Source organism: Cupressus sempervirens, chromosome 4 (assembly GCF_028749045.1).
Source record: "Cupressus sempervirens isolate cs-2001-9-10 chromosome 4, ASM2874904v1, whole genome shotgun sequence".
Taxonomy (NCBI): domain Eukaryota; kingdom Viridiplantae; phylum Streptophyta; class Pinopsida; order Cupressales; family Cupressaceae; genus Cupressus; species Cupressus sempervirens.
Window position 1 is genome coordinate 724,893,741 of NC_143121.1, and position 22,606 is coordinate 724,916,346.

At 34.2% G+C, this 22,606-nt stretch overlaps 1 protein-coding gene across 2 annotated transcripts in view; it reads right to left on the bottom strand.

Moving 5' to 3' along the window:
• Positions 1-3,696: 3,696 nt before the first annotated feature.
• Positions 3,697-22,606, bottom strand: part of LOC149563324 (S-adenosyl-L-methionine-dependent methyltransferases superfamily protein) — a 113,327-nt gene continuing 94,417 nt past the window's right edge. The window contains exons 7-10 of one of the 2 annotated variants that reach the window (XM_089826666.1): positions 21,009-21,146; positions 4,384-4,780; positions 4,087-4,269; positions 3,697-3,888 (exon numbers count right to left, since the gene is read on the bottom strand). In XM_089826666.1, coding sequence (XP_089682792.1) covers positions 4,652-4,780; positions 21,009-21,146 — 267 coding nt within the window. In that variant the 3' untranslated portion in view covers positions 3,697-3,888; positions 4,087-4,269; positions 4,384-4,651. Of the gene's footprint in view, positions 4,270-4,383; positions 4,781-21,008; positions 21,147-22,606 lie in introns of both variants that reach the window. The other variant, XM_089826667.1, reaches the window with a different exon arrangement.

Here is a 22,606-nt window from a genome sequence, read left to right on the forward strand (position 1 = left end):
ATCTTTCGAAATCAACTTAAAACTATTTCAATACCATCAAAATCACTTGCAGTTAACCTTAATCAATCATCATCCAATAATGGTCATTGTCACATCCTTTAAATGCCTAGTTGAACAGTATCAAATCATGACCGACCTCGATCAAGTCAACTATCACCATCATAACTTCAGGCATTGTGACATCCTTCAATGCCATACCAACTAGTCCTTTATCAACATGACATGTGTCTTAGACAAGATGTGTCCTTCCTGAAACCAGATACATTGATCATTATCAAAAACATAAACACAAACTATCAACTTTGACAATAAGATTAGAATGGTTGTGGGCTTACTTGGTTTAGTGAGACTTATCTTTTATTGATATATTTTTCTTTTTTCTTCTGCTTGTGGGGTGTTTTCAGAACTATCTGGGGTGTGTATGTCATATGCTTCAAGATGGATTAAAAAAATCATTGTTTGCAATGTGTTTGTTTTTAAGCAAAGGGATTGCATTATCGCTTTGGATCTTGATGCCACAATGTGTTGCATCTATTTGCCATACCAAAATAAAGCTCTTATGGCATAAAGTGCACCTATGGAAGCAAGATTCATCATTTACTGATGGAAGCAAGATTCATCATTTCCCAATCTTGTTTCCTCTTTCTACCAATATTTGTTCTATCAATCTTCCTCATCATCTTTTCTTTTCGAAAACTTGTCCTTGAGTCAATTTCTTACCCAATTTTTCGAGGGGGCATCCTATCTCTATTTTGTTGACTCACCTGGGCATGATCTTTTATCTTCTTCATTCTTTGACATAATGTTGAGAAATGCATTTTATCAAAGAGGGGCAAAATGTAGACGCTAGAAAATGGTTTGTGCCTACTCTTTCATCAATTTTACATGCTAACATGTATGATTTTCCCAATTCACTAACTTCGATCTTTTGGCCAACTTGATTATCATTTAGACCTATTTCACGAAATTCTTGGAACATCTTTTTACATGTTTTTCATTATCTTCAACCCTTTTCAATCAAATGCAAATCATATCCAATCTAAATCTTTCGAATTGATTCAAAATTGTTACGGTATCATCAAAATCACTTAATAATCAACCTTAATCAATCATCATCATCCAATCCTAGGCATTGTCAGATCCTTCAATGCCTAGTTGAGCATTATCAAATCTTGATCACCCTCGATCAAGACAATTATCACCATCAAAACTTTAGACATTTTTATACCCTTCGGTGCCTTATCAACAATCATTAATCCATGTTATGTGTCCTTGGCATGTCATATTAATCATCAAATCGATCATTAGCATTGTCATGTCCATTAGTACATTGTCATCGTATCTTGTCATCATTTGGCATCAACTTGATCATTAACATTGTCAAGTCCCTCAACCTCTAATCGTGTCCCTATCCAATCAATTTAATAACATTGACAAAGTCTGTTATTGTTATTCCAACCAATCATATCAATCAATTTCAATCAAACCTATCGCATTTGCAAAGTCTATTAAATGTCATACATCATCAATCTATGCCATGTGTCCTTAACATATCATCATTTTGTGTCAACCAATTTAGCATCATTTACTCAATCAATTTGTTCCTATTTCTAAATCATCGCCTTTGATTTATAATTCCATCATGATCCTTTAATAGGGTTATCTTGCACTTATTTTATCATCATGACCAATCATTTTACTAATTTTCCCTAGGGATAAATAATCCATGGTTTATTCATGTGTTAATCATTTAATCCATTTCAACTTGTTAATTATTCATCTTTACAAACTTTTTCAATTAATTAATATTTATTAATTAATTGTCTCATTTCCATGAATTATGGGAAATTCATATTTCCTTGATTCTAATGTTAATATTTCATGATTCCTAATTTATGATTTCTAATTTCTAATTTGTGAGGGAATTATGAGTTTTTGAATATTTGAATTTCAACTCCTACATTCTTCCTATTTTCTAGCTTCTACTCTTACACCTTCCTCTTTCAAACTCTTACACTTTACATTCCTTTTAGTACACCTTCCCTTTCATTTTCTACTTCTTCCACTAAATGTGCTTACATCTTTCTATTCACATCTCTTACAATTTGTCATAATGTGTCATTTTATGACACACTTTCTAATTTAAATGTCTTTATCGTAGCAATCTTCTAATTTGTGCAGTTTAACTATGACAATTTCTAATTTCACACTTTACCTTCCAATTTTGTATTTTGGCTCTCAAATCCTATAAATTGAGCCTCTTTGCACTTGTTTTTCTAACCACGCTCCTAGTATTCTCATTATCAGTATTTTTCTATCATATCATCCTTGTCATTTTTCTTTCAAAATTTAGGTACATCTTGTCAAAATCAAGAGCTAGATCAACATCAAGATTGTGGAGAAGAAAAGAGAATATTGAACCATCATTTGAAGGGGGTGTTTTCATGTTTATTTATGCACCTTTGTTTCAATGGTTGCAATAGTAGACGAGGATTGTTTTGCATAGTTAATGAGATTTGTTGTTCTCTCTTATTATGCATTCTCGCCTTTTTTCTAGTCCTACAAGTACTACTCCAATTCAAGTGCACTTAACTATGAAGTTTTCCTCCATGGTTAAGCCCACTTTGCTCACAACCTTATTTGCAAAACCTTCAACAAGTGTTATATTTCTTGGTTATATTTTGAAATTTACAACTTCATTATAAATTCATTAGCATCTCAACACTCCTAAACTTTGAGTTGACTTGCATTTTCAATAGTTATCTTCTGAAGTAAGTTTGAAGATCTTGCTTGATATAGATGGCACTCATTAAAAGGAAACAATTAACAAAATCAACAAACATTTAGATGGCATTCATATGTAATCATATTAGGGTGTTAAGCATGATGAAAGTCTTCGCATAAGGGTGATTATTAGACCATTTGTAACATTGTTTGCATTTAATCTTTCACATTGCAAAATTTATTTGCCCCAAAAATGAATCTCAAATGCAAGTGCATTTGAACGAAATGGGTTGAGCGCCCACTTAATAGTCAAGTAGTTGCCATTTCATATCATGTGTTTAATAAAACATTTTGAATATATATGCATGAGATTACACAAAAATAATTAGATGGCTTGTGATTGTGTGATTAGTCTAATGCCCAATACAATGATGTAAGTTGGCCATGATGTTGAATCTCTTCATTGGATGACAATGTTAATTCTAACCTAACCATGCAATTATTTTAGATGTGCATAATCTTATAGTATATTTGAACATATAAACACTAACAAACACAACCAATTGGACCCGCAACAATAAATGTTTTGGCCTTCCTCCACAACAACCTTTAATTTCATTTCAAAAGAAATTAAGTCCAAAACTTTCCTATTATGAATTTCAACAATTATATAGCATACACCCATAGTGCAAGAACATGTGCATGCCTATGCAAATACAACCACAATCTTCATAAAATTGATCCTAGTTTAGAATGCTACAAAGAGGAACCTTCATTTACTACAAAGGATTTAATTATTTTTTATGAGAATAGAGACATAGGGGCCTCCAATTTCACTTCATGTTTCTTGTTATTGCTAGTGTACTCTAAAGGCTGAATGTGTCCACTTTAAATAAAAATTGAAAAATAATTGAAAATATAATATATCTATCTTATTATTTCAATTAAAATTTTATGTATCCCTTTGTACACTTTTTATTAGAAATAACAATTTCTAATTCTATATTCTCATAAATATTTGAATATTATTGTTTGTTTTTTTTCCCCTTATTTCCAAGTTGTATGATGAAATTTCAATTACACTTCCAATTTGCCACGTAAATACACTGCTACCCAAAGGAACTCGTAACATGGCTGCAAAGACATGCTTCAGAACATAGTTCGCTGTTTCAACATACATTATAATTTATAAACATAAACTTTCTTCAACATGATGTTAAAAAAATTAGTGACCCAAATTATGTTATGGACAAGCTAAGCATTATAATTTTATCTAGACACTAAACTTAAATGATATATCCTTGAGAATGATTCCAATGGGAACCCGAAATAATTGAAGAGCAACTGCATGATTTCACTAACTTGGAGGGCCAGCAACAATGATATAGTGCTGCACCACTATAAGAGTGGGTCTACTCGACTGGTATAGTGCCAAGCTCCTATCTAACACGGTTCACGGATGGAAAATTTTGAATTTTTTGAAAGCGGCAACCTCAATTGTTAGGAGAGTGAATCTTTCTGTTTGCTTCAAAAAATTAGTCAGACCTAGATAACACAAAATCCAAATACACAACATTTTGTGTTAAATAAGTATCAGTAAAACTGAATTTATTGCAAAATCTAAAATATCAAACATAGAATTTGCATAGAAAGCAAAACCTCAAGATTTGAGTTTATTTTCAAGTCTTGCTAGCTCCGCATGTACAATACTCTGGCTTGAGAAATCCGAACCCGAATTAGAGTTTACACCTCCATTAATTTGTCTGACCTTTGATGAGGCTCGCCATTTGAATTCCAAAAAAAATTATCATCAAGTTTTCAAAGAAGATATGATGCCAGGCATCAAGCAATACTTTTCAAAGAATCAGAACCAATGTTCGAATGGTATGACAAGGAAAACAATTTTGCAAAATGAAAAGGAATTAGCTTAAAGTATTCTAAGTAAAACATTGGTAAGATATGCGCCTTCTGGATATGATGGATCAATGGGATGATCTGCAGCAGCTCCAGCTTGCCGAAGCACTGTAATTCTTCTACCTACTGAAGAAGCTGCTCTCTGCAAAATCCAAATTCGCCCATTGACTTGCATGTATATAAATAACCATAAAGATTGCTGAAAAATACAGTTCTTGGAAATCTTTTTACTTCATAAGACTGAGAACAGAAGCTGTAAGTCTGGATTTTTATATTGAAATAAAATTATGGTGAACACTATCCAAGCTTACAACTTCTACAATAATGATTTCATAATTCCAAGCATGTTGAATTCTGGGTAGAATATCCTACTGCCTAACAATATAGATTATCAGCTTTTAATATGTAACAGAAACAAAAGTTGTTGATCTTGCATCAAACCCCCTTTCTTGTAGTATTCGAGTGCTTCTGGAATTAATTCTGTAGGACTTTACTTTTTATTTAATCAATACTGAGGATCACACACAGCATGATCTAGTGTAACATGAGGTAGAAGTTAGTGGGATTGCAGAAATGTTATCTGAAGAGAAGGCAGGCAGGAACTGAATATAAGAGCATTAAGGCCCTACAGAAGAATGAGTAAAAACCAAATTGGAAGAATCATGAAATTGTGATAGAGGATAATATGTTATGATTTAATATGATTATTATATTGGCAATATTAAGAATGAATATGCATTAAAATTTAAACTATGATGTAATTTAATATATGAAGAGGAGAGCTATAAATAATAAAACAACTATGGGAAAACTCAAATCAAATGCTATGAAGTTGAAATTATTGGAAAAATCAATAATTTAAAGAAAATATTTCAATATAACAAAAATACAATAATTGTAAACAATGACGCTTGAGTTGAAACAAGATAAATATTGAAGAACTGACAATGAGATTGCTAGCAATATTGCAAGAAACTATTGAGAAAAATATAACTAAAATTAAGAACAAGATCAAAAAGGGAAAGCGAAAGAAAAATTAGTCAGATCTTTTTACTGAAAAGAATTGAAAATTTATTAAACACAGAGAGAGTTACAAAGCAAGAAGGGCGAACTGCCCAATAGAGAAAATGTACTACACAACTCTATGTTTATCCACTAACTTATCCAACAAGTGAGACAATTATTAAGATAATTGTCCCATGTCCACAATATTCCAACCATGCATTAGAAGCCCTTTTAGCAATTGGCTACTGTATTCCACTCCCAAGGAATGTAGATAAAAATAGCAATTCTTGAAGGGACCACACAAAACAAAGCCATGTCTCAACTGACATCATCTAGTCACTGATCATTCAGTGGAGACACCACCACCTAGGAATCAGACTCATGGATAATTATTTTCTAGCCAAGAACACAACTTCACTCCACTACATTCAAAATGGTGAGAGCCTCCAAGTAATTATTTGTTTGAAGATCCTTATAAATCAAAAGGATAAACTAAACAACTTCAGAGCTATCATACCTAGCTCCACCAATTCTAGAATAAGAAAGGTTCTCCTGAGAAGAACCATCTTCCTCCTGATTATTCCACAAAGGATGTATGCATCTATTCCTCATAACTTGCCCACCCCTCCTCATCCCAAGAAAAGGATCATCTCCCTGAAGAGGAAAAGATACCAACACCTTTGGGATCCACAGCTCCAACAAAGTCAAAGTTTGCCAAGAGAAACTCGCAAAGAGAATGAATAATTTTCCCAAAAAAGTGTTGAACAACTATCCTAGCATCATAAAAAATCATGTGATCCCTCTCCAACTAAATATGTTAGATAATGAAGTGGGTCCTGTTGATGGGTGTTTTATGACCACACCAACATAGAATAAAGTGCCAAAGACACTCTATCCTCTTTTGAACAAAGACACCACGTACGATTAGATTGTAGATAAGTTCACAGAGGTGATTCCAAGGTTCTGATTGCATACTTGCATCTTTAGTGTGAAGATGAGCTTTTTTGGCTTGACATATGCTGGTAATCCAAGGGGGCTTACGCTATTCACACAATTTATCAACTTCATTTGTCAATGATATAGTAATGGAGTACTTGATCCTAAACTAACAAGACTTTTAAAATAAATTGCAAATGGATGAGGCTTAAGGAATCCTATTTTAATCTATGTTATTCCTAGAATGCAAGAGACTATGAATATATTTACTATCTCTACTAGGCTTAACTCTATCATCAACTTCCACCAAGCTAGTGCAGTCTTGTAAAGTAGATAAAAGATGTTTGAAATCATTACTACACCTACACCATTAATGGATGCATATCAGTGTTTAAGCAAGAATTGAAGTTAAGTTTGTACTTTGATCTTAGTTACAAGAATCTGATTCACCTTGGACTCCAAAATCAATTTTTAAATCAAACTAAAACTTAGCATTCGGACTCAACAAATTGAAGAACAAAGATACTCAAAAATTGTTAAGAATTTAAGACCTTTTTCATGCATCATTTAGTAAATTAATATTAAAGACACAATAATTGAAACAAACAGAAGCTACTTTGTACACATACACAAGTTTACACTTATCACATAAGTATAAATGTAAATTTCTAAAGGAAATAAGTTTAAACTAAATAATACATTAGAAATATAAATAGTGTCACTGTCAAATGTCTACAATATTCATAAAATCGGAAGTTCAAAACATATATCAAAACAAAAGCTAGACCCTAGAAGACTAAGGCTCAAAGTAGCCTATATCAGTAACCGGTCAACCTCGCAACCTTCCTACGTGTACCCCTAAGCTAGGTCATGAAAAAATTTGTAATCATCTTCTCTCCCACTATTTGGAGGCTCAACCTCAATGACATCCACATCCTCATCCTCGTCATTATCACTCTGAGCCTAAGTGTTCTCCAATGGGTCTCCTCGCACTCTAGCCTCCTCATCCAACGCTACTACCTCTACCTCTCAATCCAACGGATCAACCCATTCCAAGTCCCCATAACTGTAGATAACATCATCAACCTTAATATTTTACTTTGTCAGTGGATTAACCTCCTCTAAGATGATAGATGTGTTAGTACCCAAGATTTGTCTGTGACGGTAGCAAAGGTTGTAACAAACAAACACAAGATCATTCACCCTTTTCATTACCAACTTGTTGCACATTTTGAAGTGTATATGCTTGAACATACTCCAGTTGCTCTCCCATCATGAAGCCCTACATGTTTGCCTCAAGAAATGAACTAGAATCCTCTATAGATTTGGCACCTAGGTACTAAACATCTCTCACCATACATCTGAAACCAGCAAAATTAAAAAAATCAATTCTATCATCTACTCTATAACTTTGACTTTTATCAATGTAAAATGGTGATACTATGGTGCACAAGCACAAGATAAACTATATACTTCCATGAGGCTATCTTGTTGTTTTGGGTTGAGTTATAGGGTTTGATCATGTAATAAGGTCATTTGAAGACCATTTATGTATGTTTGATTCATGATAGGTCATTCGGGGACATTTTGTGAAAGTTGTCAAATCTTGTAAATGTTGTCAAATTATAAAATTGCGAAAAAATGCAAGAATGAGAATATGTAGTCATAAGTTCTAAATGAGGGCAATTGGTTGGTTGTAACAAATGGAATTGGTTGCAAATTCATAAATATGGCCTCCCAATTCGAACTCAAGGGTTGAAAAAGATTGGGAATGAAAGAAAAGTTGGTTTGAAGCCATTGCATACTGGTTTTTGGTGTTTTTTTTTCTTGACAAGTTGTCTGCTATTTTGCTTGGTAGGATCTAGTACGAAACAATACAGATCTAAAATGTGTATGGTTAGAACGATAAATGAATCATCTTACATTTACTTTGTGGTTGGTACAAATTTATGAAGATTTGCAAAAGTTGCAATCGCTTTTGTAAATGCGGATCTTAATCTACCTAGGGTTACCAGTTTCGAAAAAACTTTGATAACTTTATTTACCACTATTGGATCTTGCTAAGAATTGGAGGAAATGTTTGTATCTAGGCACTCTTCAATCTAATTGAAGTGGTTTGCTGTTAGTTGTGCAAAAGTTACGAGTGACTATTGTCTGATTTTTTCATGTTTCGCAAAAGTTTAAGCCTAATGGGCAAAAGGGGAGTCAAATTTCAAGGGGTTCCCTATGAAAAAAACCTACCTTACTTTTGAGATATGCTAAATAAAACCCAAAAGGGTATCTGATACTATTTTTACCTTTTTTATATCATGTTACCCTTGAAATTTATAAAGGAAAATATTGTTTGGAAGGCTATTAGCTAATTGAAGGCTTGTAGGAGAAAACCAACCTTTTGCATGTTTTGGATATTGAAGTATTGGCTAATATAGAGAGTTTTGATTGTGTTTGACTTGATCAGAATCAATTGGTATCAGAGCCCAGAAATATGGGTGAGTCTAGAACTTAGAGTTTTGAGTTTGTCTTTTGCAAGTTGAAGAGAGAACATGGATGCCAATAGAGTAGGCCAAGGGTGAAGAGAGAAAAATGCCTAAAGTGTGGTATCAAAGACAAGAGGACGAAAGGTGAAAGAGATTTACTTGAAGAAAAAATGGATTTGTTGAAAAGATACTTGCAAGGTAAGGATTCACCAAAGAAGCAATAATAAGGGAAAAGAGAGCATAGAGAGGTAAAGAAGAAAAATTGTAAGGCAAAACACGTGGATATTGGTCAAGAGATAAGAAAGTTGAGGCAAGCCTTGGAAGAAATGGGAATGAGACACGAACTTGAGATTCAACAATTGCTTGAGAGAGAAAACCAATTTCAGGTTGGCATTGACCAATCAAAAAGAAGGTTACATGGCCTATTAGAAAGATTATTCAAAGAAAGAAAAGACATGCAAGGACAACAACAACAACATTGGAAGAGGTATGAAATGAAATGGTGAGTATAACTATGGTTGTTCTGACATCAAGCATTGAAGAAGAGGTTAGAATGTTTCAGGTTGTCGTTGCACCAAAAGATCAACCTGTCAATGTCTAATACAACCAATAGTCTTATAGAACCACAGGAGGCAGTTAAGCCATATCACTACCTTGTGAGGGGCATTGATTTATTGCCAACAATCCCCCTCCCCACCTCACTCACTGTGGCTTGCATGGATTTGAATTTGTGACCAATCTCTAATACCACTTGTTAGAATGGTTAGGATTTTCGTTGCACCAAAAGATCAACTTGTCAATGGTCAATACAACCAATAGGCTTATAGAACCACAAGAGACAGTTAAGCCATATCGCAAACCCCACAAGGGACGTTTGCCCACTGCCAACAGAAGATAAGGTAAAAATAGTTGTGAATGAATCTCCATGTCACTTTCAGTTATTTGAGTTTGATGTTCAAGATGAGCAAGTGGAAAGGCATGTTTGTGTTGTTATTAATGAGCATGTTGCTAATAATAAGGTTACTAAAGAAGATGTTACAGATTTGTTTATTATTGAGGTATATGCAAATCTGCAAGGGTATTATGCATACTGTGGTAATCGTGAATATGTTACTATATTGTATGATGGAGACATAAATGATGATGCTACTGAGGTATGCACAAGAAATGGAATTTTGGAACCTAAAAGTTGAGATGATGTTGAAGAGGAGATGGTATAAGAAAAAGAAGAGGAAGGAGGATCCGCGGACAACTGTAAAGATGGACAAATTGTTGAAGAATTGGAAGACCAAGAAGAAGCAGACTTGCATTCAGAAGGAATTGAATTTTTTGTTCTGAGGGAGTTTGGTACAAAAGCACCTGATAAACTATATGGCTTTATGAGGCCATCTTGTTATCTTTAGTTGACTTATAGATTTTGATCATGTAATAAAGTCATTTAAAGACCATTTATGTATGTTTTGATACATGATAGGTCATTAGAGTGTATTTTGTGAAAGTTGTCAAATCATGTAAATGTTGCCAAATTATACAATTGCAAAATAATGCAAGAATGGGAATATGAAGAGTCATAAGTTGTAAATAAGGGAAATTGGTTGGTTGTAACAATTGGAATTGGTTCGAAAGGCGCTAATATGGTCTCCCATTTCGAACTCATGGGTTGAAGTTTGGGATTGAAAGAAGAATTGTTTTAAAACCATTGCATACTAGTTTTTTGTGTTTTTTTCTTGAAAATAGTCTACTATTTTGTTTGGTACTGCCTGGTGGGGAATGATGCCTATATTTTATGGTCAGAAAGATACATGAATCACTTTCATTGGCTTTTAGTTTGGTTGAAATAAATGAAAATTTATAATCATTTTTGAAAGTATAGGTCTAAATCTACCTTAGGGTTACCAGTTTTGGAAAAACTTTAATAAGTTTATTTTCCACCGTTGGATCTTGTTAGAATTGGAGGCAATGTCTCTACCTAGGTTTTCTTCAATCTAACGGAAACAATTCTCTTAATTGTTTGTTTTGTAAAATTTATTGAGTGTTTGTTGGTCTGATTTCTTTATGTTTTGCAAAAGTTTAGGCCTAATAGGCAAAAGGACAATCAATTTTTGAATATGCTAATTAAAACTCAAATGAGTATTTGTAAGTAATACATTTTTTATATCATCTTGGCCTTGAAAGTTATTAAGGAAAAACACTATTTGGAAGGCTACTAGCTAGTTGAGTGCTTGTAAGAGAAAACCAACCTTTTGTGTTTTGGGTAGTGAAGTATTGGTTAGTTCAAAGTGTTTTGATCTTTCTTACCCTAATTTGCATCATAGAATTAGAATCATAGATAGAAAAGTTAAAGATTTAAATTTTATATTACGCCTTGAATAGATTTTTACTTGACATCAATAGAGTTCAATTTTTCCTTGTATAAGTCTCGAGAGAAGAAGTCTACTTGTGAATTTCTATAAATTTCTATATTTCGGACTACATTTTCTCCAACAGATAAATCAGATCACATTTTCTCTACATCATTGTAGAGCCTAGTCAGCATCTCATCATCGACCTTGAAATCTAGGCGAAATTGGAACACCGGATTAAGGTAGTCTTCAACTACATGCATAGGCCTATGAAGCAAATTGTGTCAATCGGCGATCAATGACATCCCATATGGGACCATTTAGTCCACTTGTGTAAAACGATCTAATGGCCTTCTTCACCCTATCAATGCCCTCATAAATGTATCCCATTCTGAACTTCTCTTATCAGCAATTTGTAGGAGAATAATGAGGCTCTACGAACTGCTATTGTTGTGAAAGTCATCAAGCTTTAAGTTTTATGTTTTAAGTTTAAAAATAAACAATGGGCATAAACAAGTGTGAACAAAAATGATAAAATGAAATGAAGATGAGGGAAAAAAGGGATATCACCTCCACAATCTTCTTAATCGATTACCAAAAGCCACTCTCATCAAAAACCCAATCAGTTGTCCCAGTCTTGCATTACTCTTCGCAAATGATGATGTAATCCACTCCTCACTAACACATTTTTCATCCGGCCTTGAACTAAAGCAAGGATTTAAACTTACTAAAATTTCTTGCTAATTGGGTGAACCCTAGATAATTGAACTCTTTCTTATTTGTGAAATTTCTCATAAGGTCGAGGAGCCAAGGATGATAATATATGAATTTACAACTAATCCTTGCAAGCTCTACATGTGTTTCTATCCAGGGAACTTAGCCAAGATCCTCCATATTGAGGTCAAGGGAATGAGCAGCACAAGGGGTACAAAACAAGGTGAGCTGCCTGTCCATAAGACTTTCACCTGCAGCAATGTAATTTGTTGCATTATCTGTGACAATTTGTACCACACCTCCTTCAACACTTCCTTCAAGACCCCACAAAGATACTCAACATTTTCTGTTTTACTTGAAGTATGATCTGATTTCAAAAACACTGTCACCTGAGGAAAAAAAGCAATTTAGTACAATCAAAATTTTAAAACGTAATCACTAAATCAATATTGATTCTTGACTCTAGTTTACAAAGTAGTAAGTACAAGTTCTACAATGACTTGATGAGGAGACCAGAAAATTCGGCAGTGTTCTATTTCTTTTGTCAATCCAACCATCAGTCATGATGAAAGATGCCAACTCGTTCTCTAGCGGAAACGCTGATGTTTGTCTTGAAAGTTATCTTTGGCCAGCAAAAAGGATTGGTTTGGTGTCTGTTTATAATCAGATTTTATTTTATTTTCCAATATTGATGCAAGAAAATGCTAACTAGAATAAAATTCAATAAATAAAACTGCTGCAGCAAACATCCCAAACAAATTTTATTTGAAAACGGAGAGAGAGAGTTCCGATTTGTTTATTTAGAACTTACTAAGTGTATGCACTTCGGCACATTGATGGGAAATTGATTTCTATTATCACAAATTCCTCTTGCAACCAACATTGGAGAATTCTGGGCAGAAATTACTGAGCTTTTCACCAGTAATCATGAGAAAATATACTTATGCAACTGATGTCAATTGTAGAGCTCAGTAATTTCTGCCTCAGAATAATCGATCTGTATGCTGCAATCTGAATCCGAACTCCATTTCGCAGATCGAAACCCTTGAACAAGCAATTTCACCTCTTCTAATGTTGTTTTCAACTAATTTTGCACTGTACAGCCTCCCTGGGCTTGTTATTGCTGCTGTACGGCTGAGTTGAACAGTTTTGCGGACTGATTTACTATCTCTTGAATCTGACCTGCAATCACACACTAAAATTCCTGTCCAAATTCTTATTTCAGAGCCTAGGCCACTTTGGAAGTCAACCTGGGAGAGGTACGGCTGCAAATAGCTGATTTATAAATCCCCAATTCTGATGCCATTAATATGATCTGTATACTCAATTACATTTGTCTTCATTTGAAGTCCCCTGCATACTGTTTAGCTATTCCCATATGCATTATTTAACGGTTTGCATTGTCTTGTGTGCACTTCATCAGGCTACAAAATCCATTCTCAATAGCCCCTTTTAGCTAATTATGCCTGCAATGCCCAAGCTAGGTGGACACCCAGCTTGACCACTCCAAAAGTTTTCATTCTTCAAGCTAAATTTCTGCAACTCTCTAACTTAGAGCTCCGACCACAATATGGAATAAAAATAATAAACCAAGAATTATAAAATGAGAGCAAATAATTTTCTTTTCACTTTTCTTTTCAGCCCTTACCCTAATTTCAAATTAGGGTTTCATTTGCCTTTTTTACAATGTAAAACGTACAACGGTACGTCGGGACATCGGGACGAGTTTCCGAGACACAGGGAAAATGGGCCTCATTTTCGAGTTGGCAAGGGGACGGCTAGGGGACGATGGCAAGGGGAGGACGGGGCATAGAGGAGTGTTGTATAGCATACTTATAGAACTTGAAATGCTTGTTACGAAATGATGTTTCAGTAGAACATACCAAATTAAAATACTTGAACATAACAAAATTGCAACATGAACTAGAACCATTGAACATCAACATAGTAACATATTACATACCCAATGGTAACATTTACATACCCAACAGCAACATTCAAAAATCAAAACTCAAATAGAAATCCAACTCCCCATTCCAGCGCCAACATGGTTGCAGAATGGCGGAGGTGTGGGTACTTGGGTACGCGAGTACCCGATGTGAGGACGGGTACTCCGAGGTTTGGGAAGGGGGTGTGAGTCCCCATGTAACACAACTTTTTTATTAATAAAATAACGTTGTTACTTTATTAAAAAGTGATAATAATATTACTTAAATATTATATTATGTTGAACGACTAATGCAAATGTTCCCTAATATAATTTGTTCGATTATAAAGTAATTGTATTTATTATCTATAATATTAATTTATTTATTTCCTTAGCCTAGGAAATATTAAATGTTTCCTTATTAATCATAAATCTCAAACCAGAGTTCAGAATTGGATTCCGTCTGAAGTGTTGTGGTCATTGTTGTTGTATGAACCCTAGTAGAGTAACTGGTGGTTCCTCCTAGAAAATAGGAACTCCCCTAAAATTTTGTAACCTTGCCTAATCACTACCCATCTCTTTGGTCCCTCGGGTGGTCTATGTGTTTAACTAACAGTTCTCTCTAAAATCTAGGGATGCTCATCAAATGAAGAGAAGTGATCCTGTCAACCCAAACTAAGACTCTGTGAATCTCCTATATTGTATGTACCTTTGGTGCCACTGCCATTGAACTAGCAGTTCCCCTAAGAAAATAGGAGAGCCTCCTTAACAATAGGGAATTTACTTAAAGTTACCAAATGATCCCAGAGCCCCCAAATGCCTCCTAGACCATTCCCAATCAATCCCTAAAAATTAGAGACCCCTACTAAATTTTAGGAGACTCATCAACTACCCACACTACCAGAAAAGATCATACATAGCTCTCTAAGTCGCTGTACTGGTTCCCTCCACACTCTTCTGATCTATGGGAACCAAATTATAGGCCAACCTTACTCTTCTCTTGTGATGTAACCCTTCCTCCTCCATACCTCACAGTACTTAGTAATTAGGATTTTACCATCAGCCACCTTTTGGGTCAAAATAGGACCTTTTAGCTCCTCGTTAATATGGGCTTCATACCAAAAACGATAACAACATCCACTACAATTTGCCAATAAGGAGACCTTAAAAAAATTAAATAAACAAAATAAGTATAATATTAAGTTTTACTTTCAACTTTAAAAATTAAAATAATCAATGTACCATACTCTTTGAGTCTTGAAAGCAGTAAAATCAAGATAGAGAAATTAAAACAATATGTACCTTGCTGCATGAAATGGAAGGTGCTTGCAAAACCAAAAAACTTCTAGTGTCATCTTCACGGCCTCATGCCTCTTATGACATTGTTCTTATTTTTAATACTCATTGTCATGACTCATTTTCAAATTTGAATCATTTATAGAAATGGTGATGCTTGAGGGAGGGAAGTTGATAACAATGGGAGTTCTTGTTGGAGTTAATGTTCCAACAGTAATCAATAATAATTGTTGCACATGTAGCAAACCTTGTTAAATTGCTAGCAACACCAGTTTAGTTTAGGTGTGAGTCAAAAGTTTTAGTTTGAATCAAGTTTTTATTGTAGATGTGTTTGAGTCAGGCGTCCATAAGTTTCAATTAGCTATCAAATTTTTGTGTGTGTTGTCAATCATGAAGTAGTTTGTTGTCAATCTATTTAACAACCATTTAGGAATGTTTTTGGGTCAAGCTATTGTATAAATTTGCATCAATTATTCAATAAAATCAAGCTGGAAGTTCTTTCTTTCTCTGTTTTGCTTCTGCTGTTCTATTTTTCCAATATGGTATTAGAGCTATCTTCCTGTTAGTTATGTCTATTAGAGAATAAGTTGTTAAGAAGATGAGGCTTGGAGAAGAACCACCAGATAATTATGATTTCATTGAAGAATCTATTTGATTTTAAAGTAGTCTATGCTCTGAAAATAGGAAAGAATGTGGTAGAGGCTAGGTGGATGCTCAAATACTTTGAGGTGCTATAGGATTTGAGAAGCTATACCTTTACGAGGGTTATGAGGCATTCCACGTGGAGATGGTGTGTCCAATAGTTCGAGGAGATTTGAAGGTCCAGAAGCTTGACATCATACCTCTACAAGGGTTATGAGACATTTCATGTGGAGATGGTGTGTCCAATGGTGTTTCAAAGCTGGATGATAGTTGCATAACTACGATAAAGTCTTACTCCTCTATGACCTATTTTCAAAATATAATTTCTACATAATCTTTCCTTTAGTTTTCACATTAAGTGGGGGTGTTAGAGTTAATGTTCCAACAATAATCAATAATAATTGTTGCACAGTAATCAATAATAATTGTTACACATGTGGCAAACCTTGTTGAATTGCTGGCAACACAAGTTTAGTTTAGGTGTGAGTCAAAGAGTTTTAGTTTGAATCAAGTTTTTATTGTAGATGTTGAGTTAGGTGTCCATAAGTTTCAGTTAGCTGTCATGTTTTTGTGTGTGTTGTCCATCATGAAGTAGGTTATTGTCAATCTAATTAACAGTCATTTAGGAATGTTGTTGGGTCAAGCTATTGTATAAATTTGTATCTATTATTCAATAAAATCAAGCTGGAAGTTCTTTCTTTCTCTATTTTGTTTCTGCTGTTATATTTTTCGAATAGTTCTTAAGCCATCCAATTTGCATGGTTTTCTCACTAGTCATGAGATAGGATCCAACAAGAAGCAGAAGCAATCTAAGAACAGGCCTTAGAAGAACACACAATCCACATCTAATTCCATGGACGACTCTAAATATTTATCCAATTAAGGGGGAATCATCTAAGAAGGAGATGCCTACTTGTGCATATTGCAAGAAGATAAGATGTGAAGAATATTATTATTATAAGAAGGAAATTAATAATATCAATTTGCATTCTAGAATGTCTACTTCAATCTCTTCTTCAAAACAAATTGAGTGTCTACTTCAGGAAAATAATATCAATTTGCATTCTAGAATGTCTACTTCAATCTCTTCTTCAAAACAAACTGAATTTGATAAGGAAAATAGTCACACTTTACTCCAGGGAAGAACAAAGGACAAGCCCTTTGTGCTACTATAGGTCATGACTCAACAAAATAGCTTGTTGATTCAGGAGCATCTCATCATATGGCATCTTTGCAATCTATGTTCTCTTCATTTAAAGCTTGCAACATGCCACCTACTATGATGAGCAATCATACATATATGAAGCTAATTGGGAAGAAATCTATTAATATTGGCAAGGGAACTTTCAATGATGTTTTATGTGTAATCACTTGAGAAATAATATCCTTTCCATATATCAAATTGCTCATGGTGCAAAAAGGAAGACTGTCAAGCTCACTCCTGATTCAATTATAATTAAAAACTTGCAAAACAAAGTGGATCCACTATCAGAACTACAGTGGTGCATCATGCATCTAGATTATACTCTTTTTGTAGAGTGGAAATATCAACCAAATCTCAAAATACAGAACTATGTTAACCACATAGGATAGTTTAATTTGTACACAAGAAGTAAAACCTCGTAGATACTATTCATACCATAGTACTAATAGGCAAGGAAATGATCTTTCTTTATTGATACCAAAAACCACACACGTATATTGACAATCATCCAAGTACTTATAGAAGGGTCCGTTGGTTGGAAACCAACCGACGCATTCCCTCACCTCCTAACTACCCAGCCAGACTAGCTTAACAAGTCCTAAACACAATAGTTACTTTATTCCGACTACATCTATCCCCCCCAAAAAAAGAAGTCATCTTCCAGATGACTGCTGAACAAGAAAACAACAAAAAAGAACTTTGACTGCAAGAAGAGGGATGGGAGGACATCCCTGTGCGTGGATTTGCTTTCTCTATCTTCTAGGGTTCCTCCATGGCCACTTTTTCTGCTTCCCATTAATGAGAGGTGGCAGCCATAACCTGCCAATGCTCTCGCTGCCCTTTGCCATCTCCCTTATCTTTTCCTTTGCTTTCAGTGCCATCTCCTTTATCTCTTCTTCTTTAACTGCTTGTATGTACCACTTGTATGACCCTGAGCTTCCTCCTATCTGGGAATTGATAAGTACGGCTGCTTGTACTGTAGTCAACTCTTCATATAAATATGTTATATCTGCCTTTCGTTCTGATTTTTCCATCTGTCTCTGCCGTACGGATGTCACAAACTGTCCATGTCGTACGACCTGTGGCTGCAGTACGGAAGTCTGCCGTACGGAAATTTGTTGTACAGTTTGTTGCATTCTCTCACCTCCTAACTACCCAGCCCGACTAGCTTAACAAGTGCTAAACACAATAGTTACTTTATTCCGACTACAGTTTTCAAACTTTGTTCCTATTGACAACATTGATTCTTCAACTAATGATCACACTTCTAGTGTTGATTTAGACCTTCCAGAGAACTTTGGTTACTTAGAGTTAGGTATTCTCACAGGTGATCCAATTCTTGATCCTTGCATTCAATCTCCTATTGATATCACATCTGCTGTTTCTCCTAATGATTCTTGTGTTACTACAGTTTTGGTTGCTTATGATTCAGTGCAGCAAGCTATACGTTGTCTTGCAGATATCGTATCTTTGGATGACTACTTGATAGACATTGTAGATGGAGTAATCTTTTGCAGATGTGGGAGACATTAATGATGACATAAATCACTTTGATGGAGATGATCCTTCTTCAATTGTTTTGAAGGAACACTCTCCCTTCTTCATTCTCTACATGTTCATTCTTCACAGTTTGACATGCTTATGGATACCTCGGAAAAATATTTGGAGGAGGATTGTTTATCTTCAAAGGCTCTCAAGTCTTGGGATCTTGTTCTCCATTCATCTTCACTACATCCTTCATCATGATTTCTAGCAGTGTGGCTTAATACACCTAATTTGAAGGGGACACTTTCATCATCGACATGGGGTCACTTGAACAACTTTCAAACACTTCCTACATTTTAAGATTTCTTCCTACATCTTTCTTTAAGGATTGCAGAAACTTCATACATGCACCTTTGGTTTTGTTTCATCCTAAGGGAAGGAATGTTATTCAATAATCATGGACCATCTTCTATACACCCAATTTCAAGCATCTACTATTTGTACATATTCTACACTGAGTGGAGGCTACATGATATGTTTGATCACTTATTGGGGGGACTTTTCCTCACACAAAGTTTTGTCCTTCTCATTCTTCTTTGAGAGTATTTGTATTTTTATCTCCTTTAGGGAGGAGTTTTTCCCAAGTGGGTTTTCGTTTTCTCCTCTTCATTTGCAAGAGATAACATTCCATTTGTACATGGCCTGGTAATTTTTATGAACTTGTCCCATCATCACTTTTCCCCATTATGTAGATAATAAATTACCACTTTATGTATCATGTCATAAGATTAAGACACTTGTCATAATCTTATGTTTCCTATGGCTCACCTTGTCCTAGTTAACAAAGGGGTATCCTTTGTAAATGCATTCCATTTTATTACATTCTTAATGAGAATATGATTTATTATTGTCATATTGAAATTCTCATGTTCTTGTGCTATCTATTAGGCCTCTAGATCTTGGGCAGCTATCTCGATAGCCAAATCTTATAGTGTGCACATATGTGTGTGTAAGAATATATGTGGATATAGATGTCTATAAGTAGACATAAATGTAATGTCCCCATTGGGACATTGCTTTGGGGACATTACATGGTTTACCCTAGAATTAACATCTAGGGTTTGGATTGTCCTTTATATCTATAGTTGTTGCCTCATTGTTCCTTGATGGTCCCCACAACTTCATTGTAGCTAGAGTTGTCATTAGTAATATTCAATGCTAGTGTTGATGCCCTCCAGGAATATATTTTGTCATAGAGTTTTGCCATTCATATGATTTTCTTGTGCTGCGATATCAACTGTTGTAGACATCAGTTAGGAATATTTAAAATTATATCAAACTCCTCCCTACTTTAATCATCTACAATGATAGGCATTCAAATAATTCTGTAATGTAATTCTCAATTGTCCATCCTTATAGTACATAGTAATTTATTATTATTTTTTTACTTATTTTTATAATTTAATATTATTCTGAATAAATCTTATTATGGAGGCAGGACATTACAATATATGTATCCATATACATATGTATATAAGAACATATGCACATATATATGTGTATATACTATATACAGATGCATATGTATATGTACATGTGTGTATGTATATATGTATATGTGGATATAATGTGTATGTGGTTAAGTGTATACTTACATGTATGCATATGCGTATATGTATATATATGTTGTAAGGGCACTCATACCCTTACCCTTGGGAAGTGTGCCAGGTACTAGTACACGTACCCAATTACCTGTTACTCGGCGGATACTCAATAGAAAGCAAAATAGCTGAGGACCTTGATTAAGATTTCTCTGTTGGTAGTATGGGACTGCTTAATAAATTTGCTGTGATATTTTGGAAAATCCTAGTAGACATTATGGAGTCATGGATAGACATGAATCACAAGATATCTCTTGGCATCAAGGATATATGATGGAAATCAGCAACATGTTCTACAAATTCAGCATATGTCTTTTATAAGAATATTTAAAAGAAATTATATATTATCAAATCTTTTTTAGACTGACCAAATTATGCCAATTTTTTCCTATGTTTTTTGGTAAGTCCTCAGTTTTTAAAAACAAACTTGAGCCAGCTGAATCATTGCCGAATCCAAAATTTGCAACCATGACAAACATACATAAAATTTAAACTACAAATCTATGATATGATATTCACCCCATTCCTAAAATTAGGAAGAAAATAGAAAAATATATTTCAAAGCATAGATGAGAATTACAAAACAATTATTCGCTACTACTAAGAAACTGAATTATGCAAATATGATGGTAAATGTGATGTCTAGGCACAAAGAAAAAAAAAATAGCAAGTATCATTGACCTGCAAAATACTTATAAATGTCCCACTTTGGGTCACTGCTCCCGAACAAGAACAAGTCATAAGCAAGCCACCTCTTTTGATTAGACGCATTGCTAAACCATTTAAATTACGGTACTTAGTTGCTGCACGTTGCAAAACCTATAAAACAAATGAATTTATGAATGTAAGTCCAATGCGACCCCAAAAAGTATCATTCTGATCACAAGAAAACATATTCAAAATTTTCATAATACAACCATACTTTCACCTCACAACTTGAAATTCATTAGTTTACTAAGATAATGCACATTTTTTTTAGATGACAATGATTTCTTGAATAGAAATAATTATTGTTTAAACTTTGAAATCACTCTAAAAAGTATCTGACAAAAACAGAGATTCCTAAATAGATTGATATCAAACTGCCTTCTTACCAAATAATTGTGCCAAAAGCATAACTCTAATGTGGTTGTAAGTGGTAACATTGAATGAACATTCAAATCTAATCCATGATGGTAAGTTCTATGCATTAAAGGAAGCAATCTGAAAAGGGGCAAGCATTTTTGCAAGTTCCAAAAAAATGTTATGGAACAGATATCCAGCCACAACTTCCAAGCAAAATGGTTATGGAAATTTAATAGTGCAGTCTAATATTGTATCAGAAGATAATGTGTGAAAATGTTCAACAATTTCCCAATTATAATATTTAATTGAAAATTGTAATAAATAAGGAAAAACACACTTTGTTGATAAGGGAAGTCACATTAACCTTGAAAATCTCTATATAGAACATATTTTTTACTTTGAACTAGATTTTATAAGTATAAACACCTTAGATGCATTTCAGTCTTATCTCAAATATTATGACAAGATTAAGAAAAGCATGAAGTCCCCTTTTCTATCATAGAATTTAATAATATTAGGGTAAAAATTATAATAAAATGTAATTAGAATTATAATAATAAAACACACATCAATAAATTTCGCACATTTTCCATTAAGGCAATAGTTAAGTAGATGAGCTAGCTAATAGGGGTGCTAACAAAGAGACTATTATAGAACTTAATTGAATTAGTAGTCCCTTATCTAAGTTCGTTATCATGACTTCAAATACTTTATTTTAAACAAGTTATTGGATGATGTAAATTTTATTGCGGGAGATACACATTACCTTCTCACACATATGTATTAAAGACGGAGGTTTTTAATTGTCTTCATCTTCAGTTCCTAGCTTTATTATAATTTGGGTACCTCACTCTCTCGTCATGACCTTTGAGTAGCTTCTTCCCACATCCCAAAAATACTTTCAGGCTTGTATTCTCCTTTCTCTCATTCATAACCATGGAAACTAGCATCAAGGTTTTTAACCTATACAATCCTAGGCAATTGGGTTTTCAAGGAAGGGTTTTGCCAGAACATGGAACAAAATCTTGAAACCTGTAGATGATTGAACAAGGCATGCAATGGAATTAGTTATAGATGAGCCTCACTTTGTCTGTGAACCTACCTAGCACTGGAATGGGGATGTCATTGGTTCATTTGCAGCATGCATGATATATGGGGACTTTTTGAAGGATTGAGTTGTTAGTCTCTATAGAAACCTTTTTACGGAGAATCTA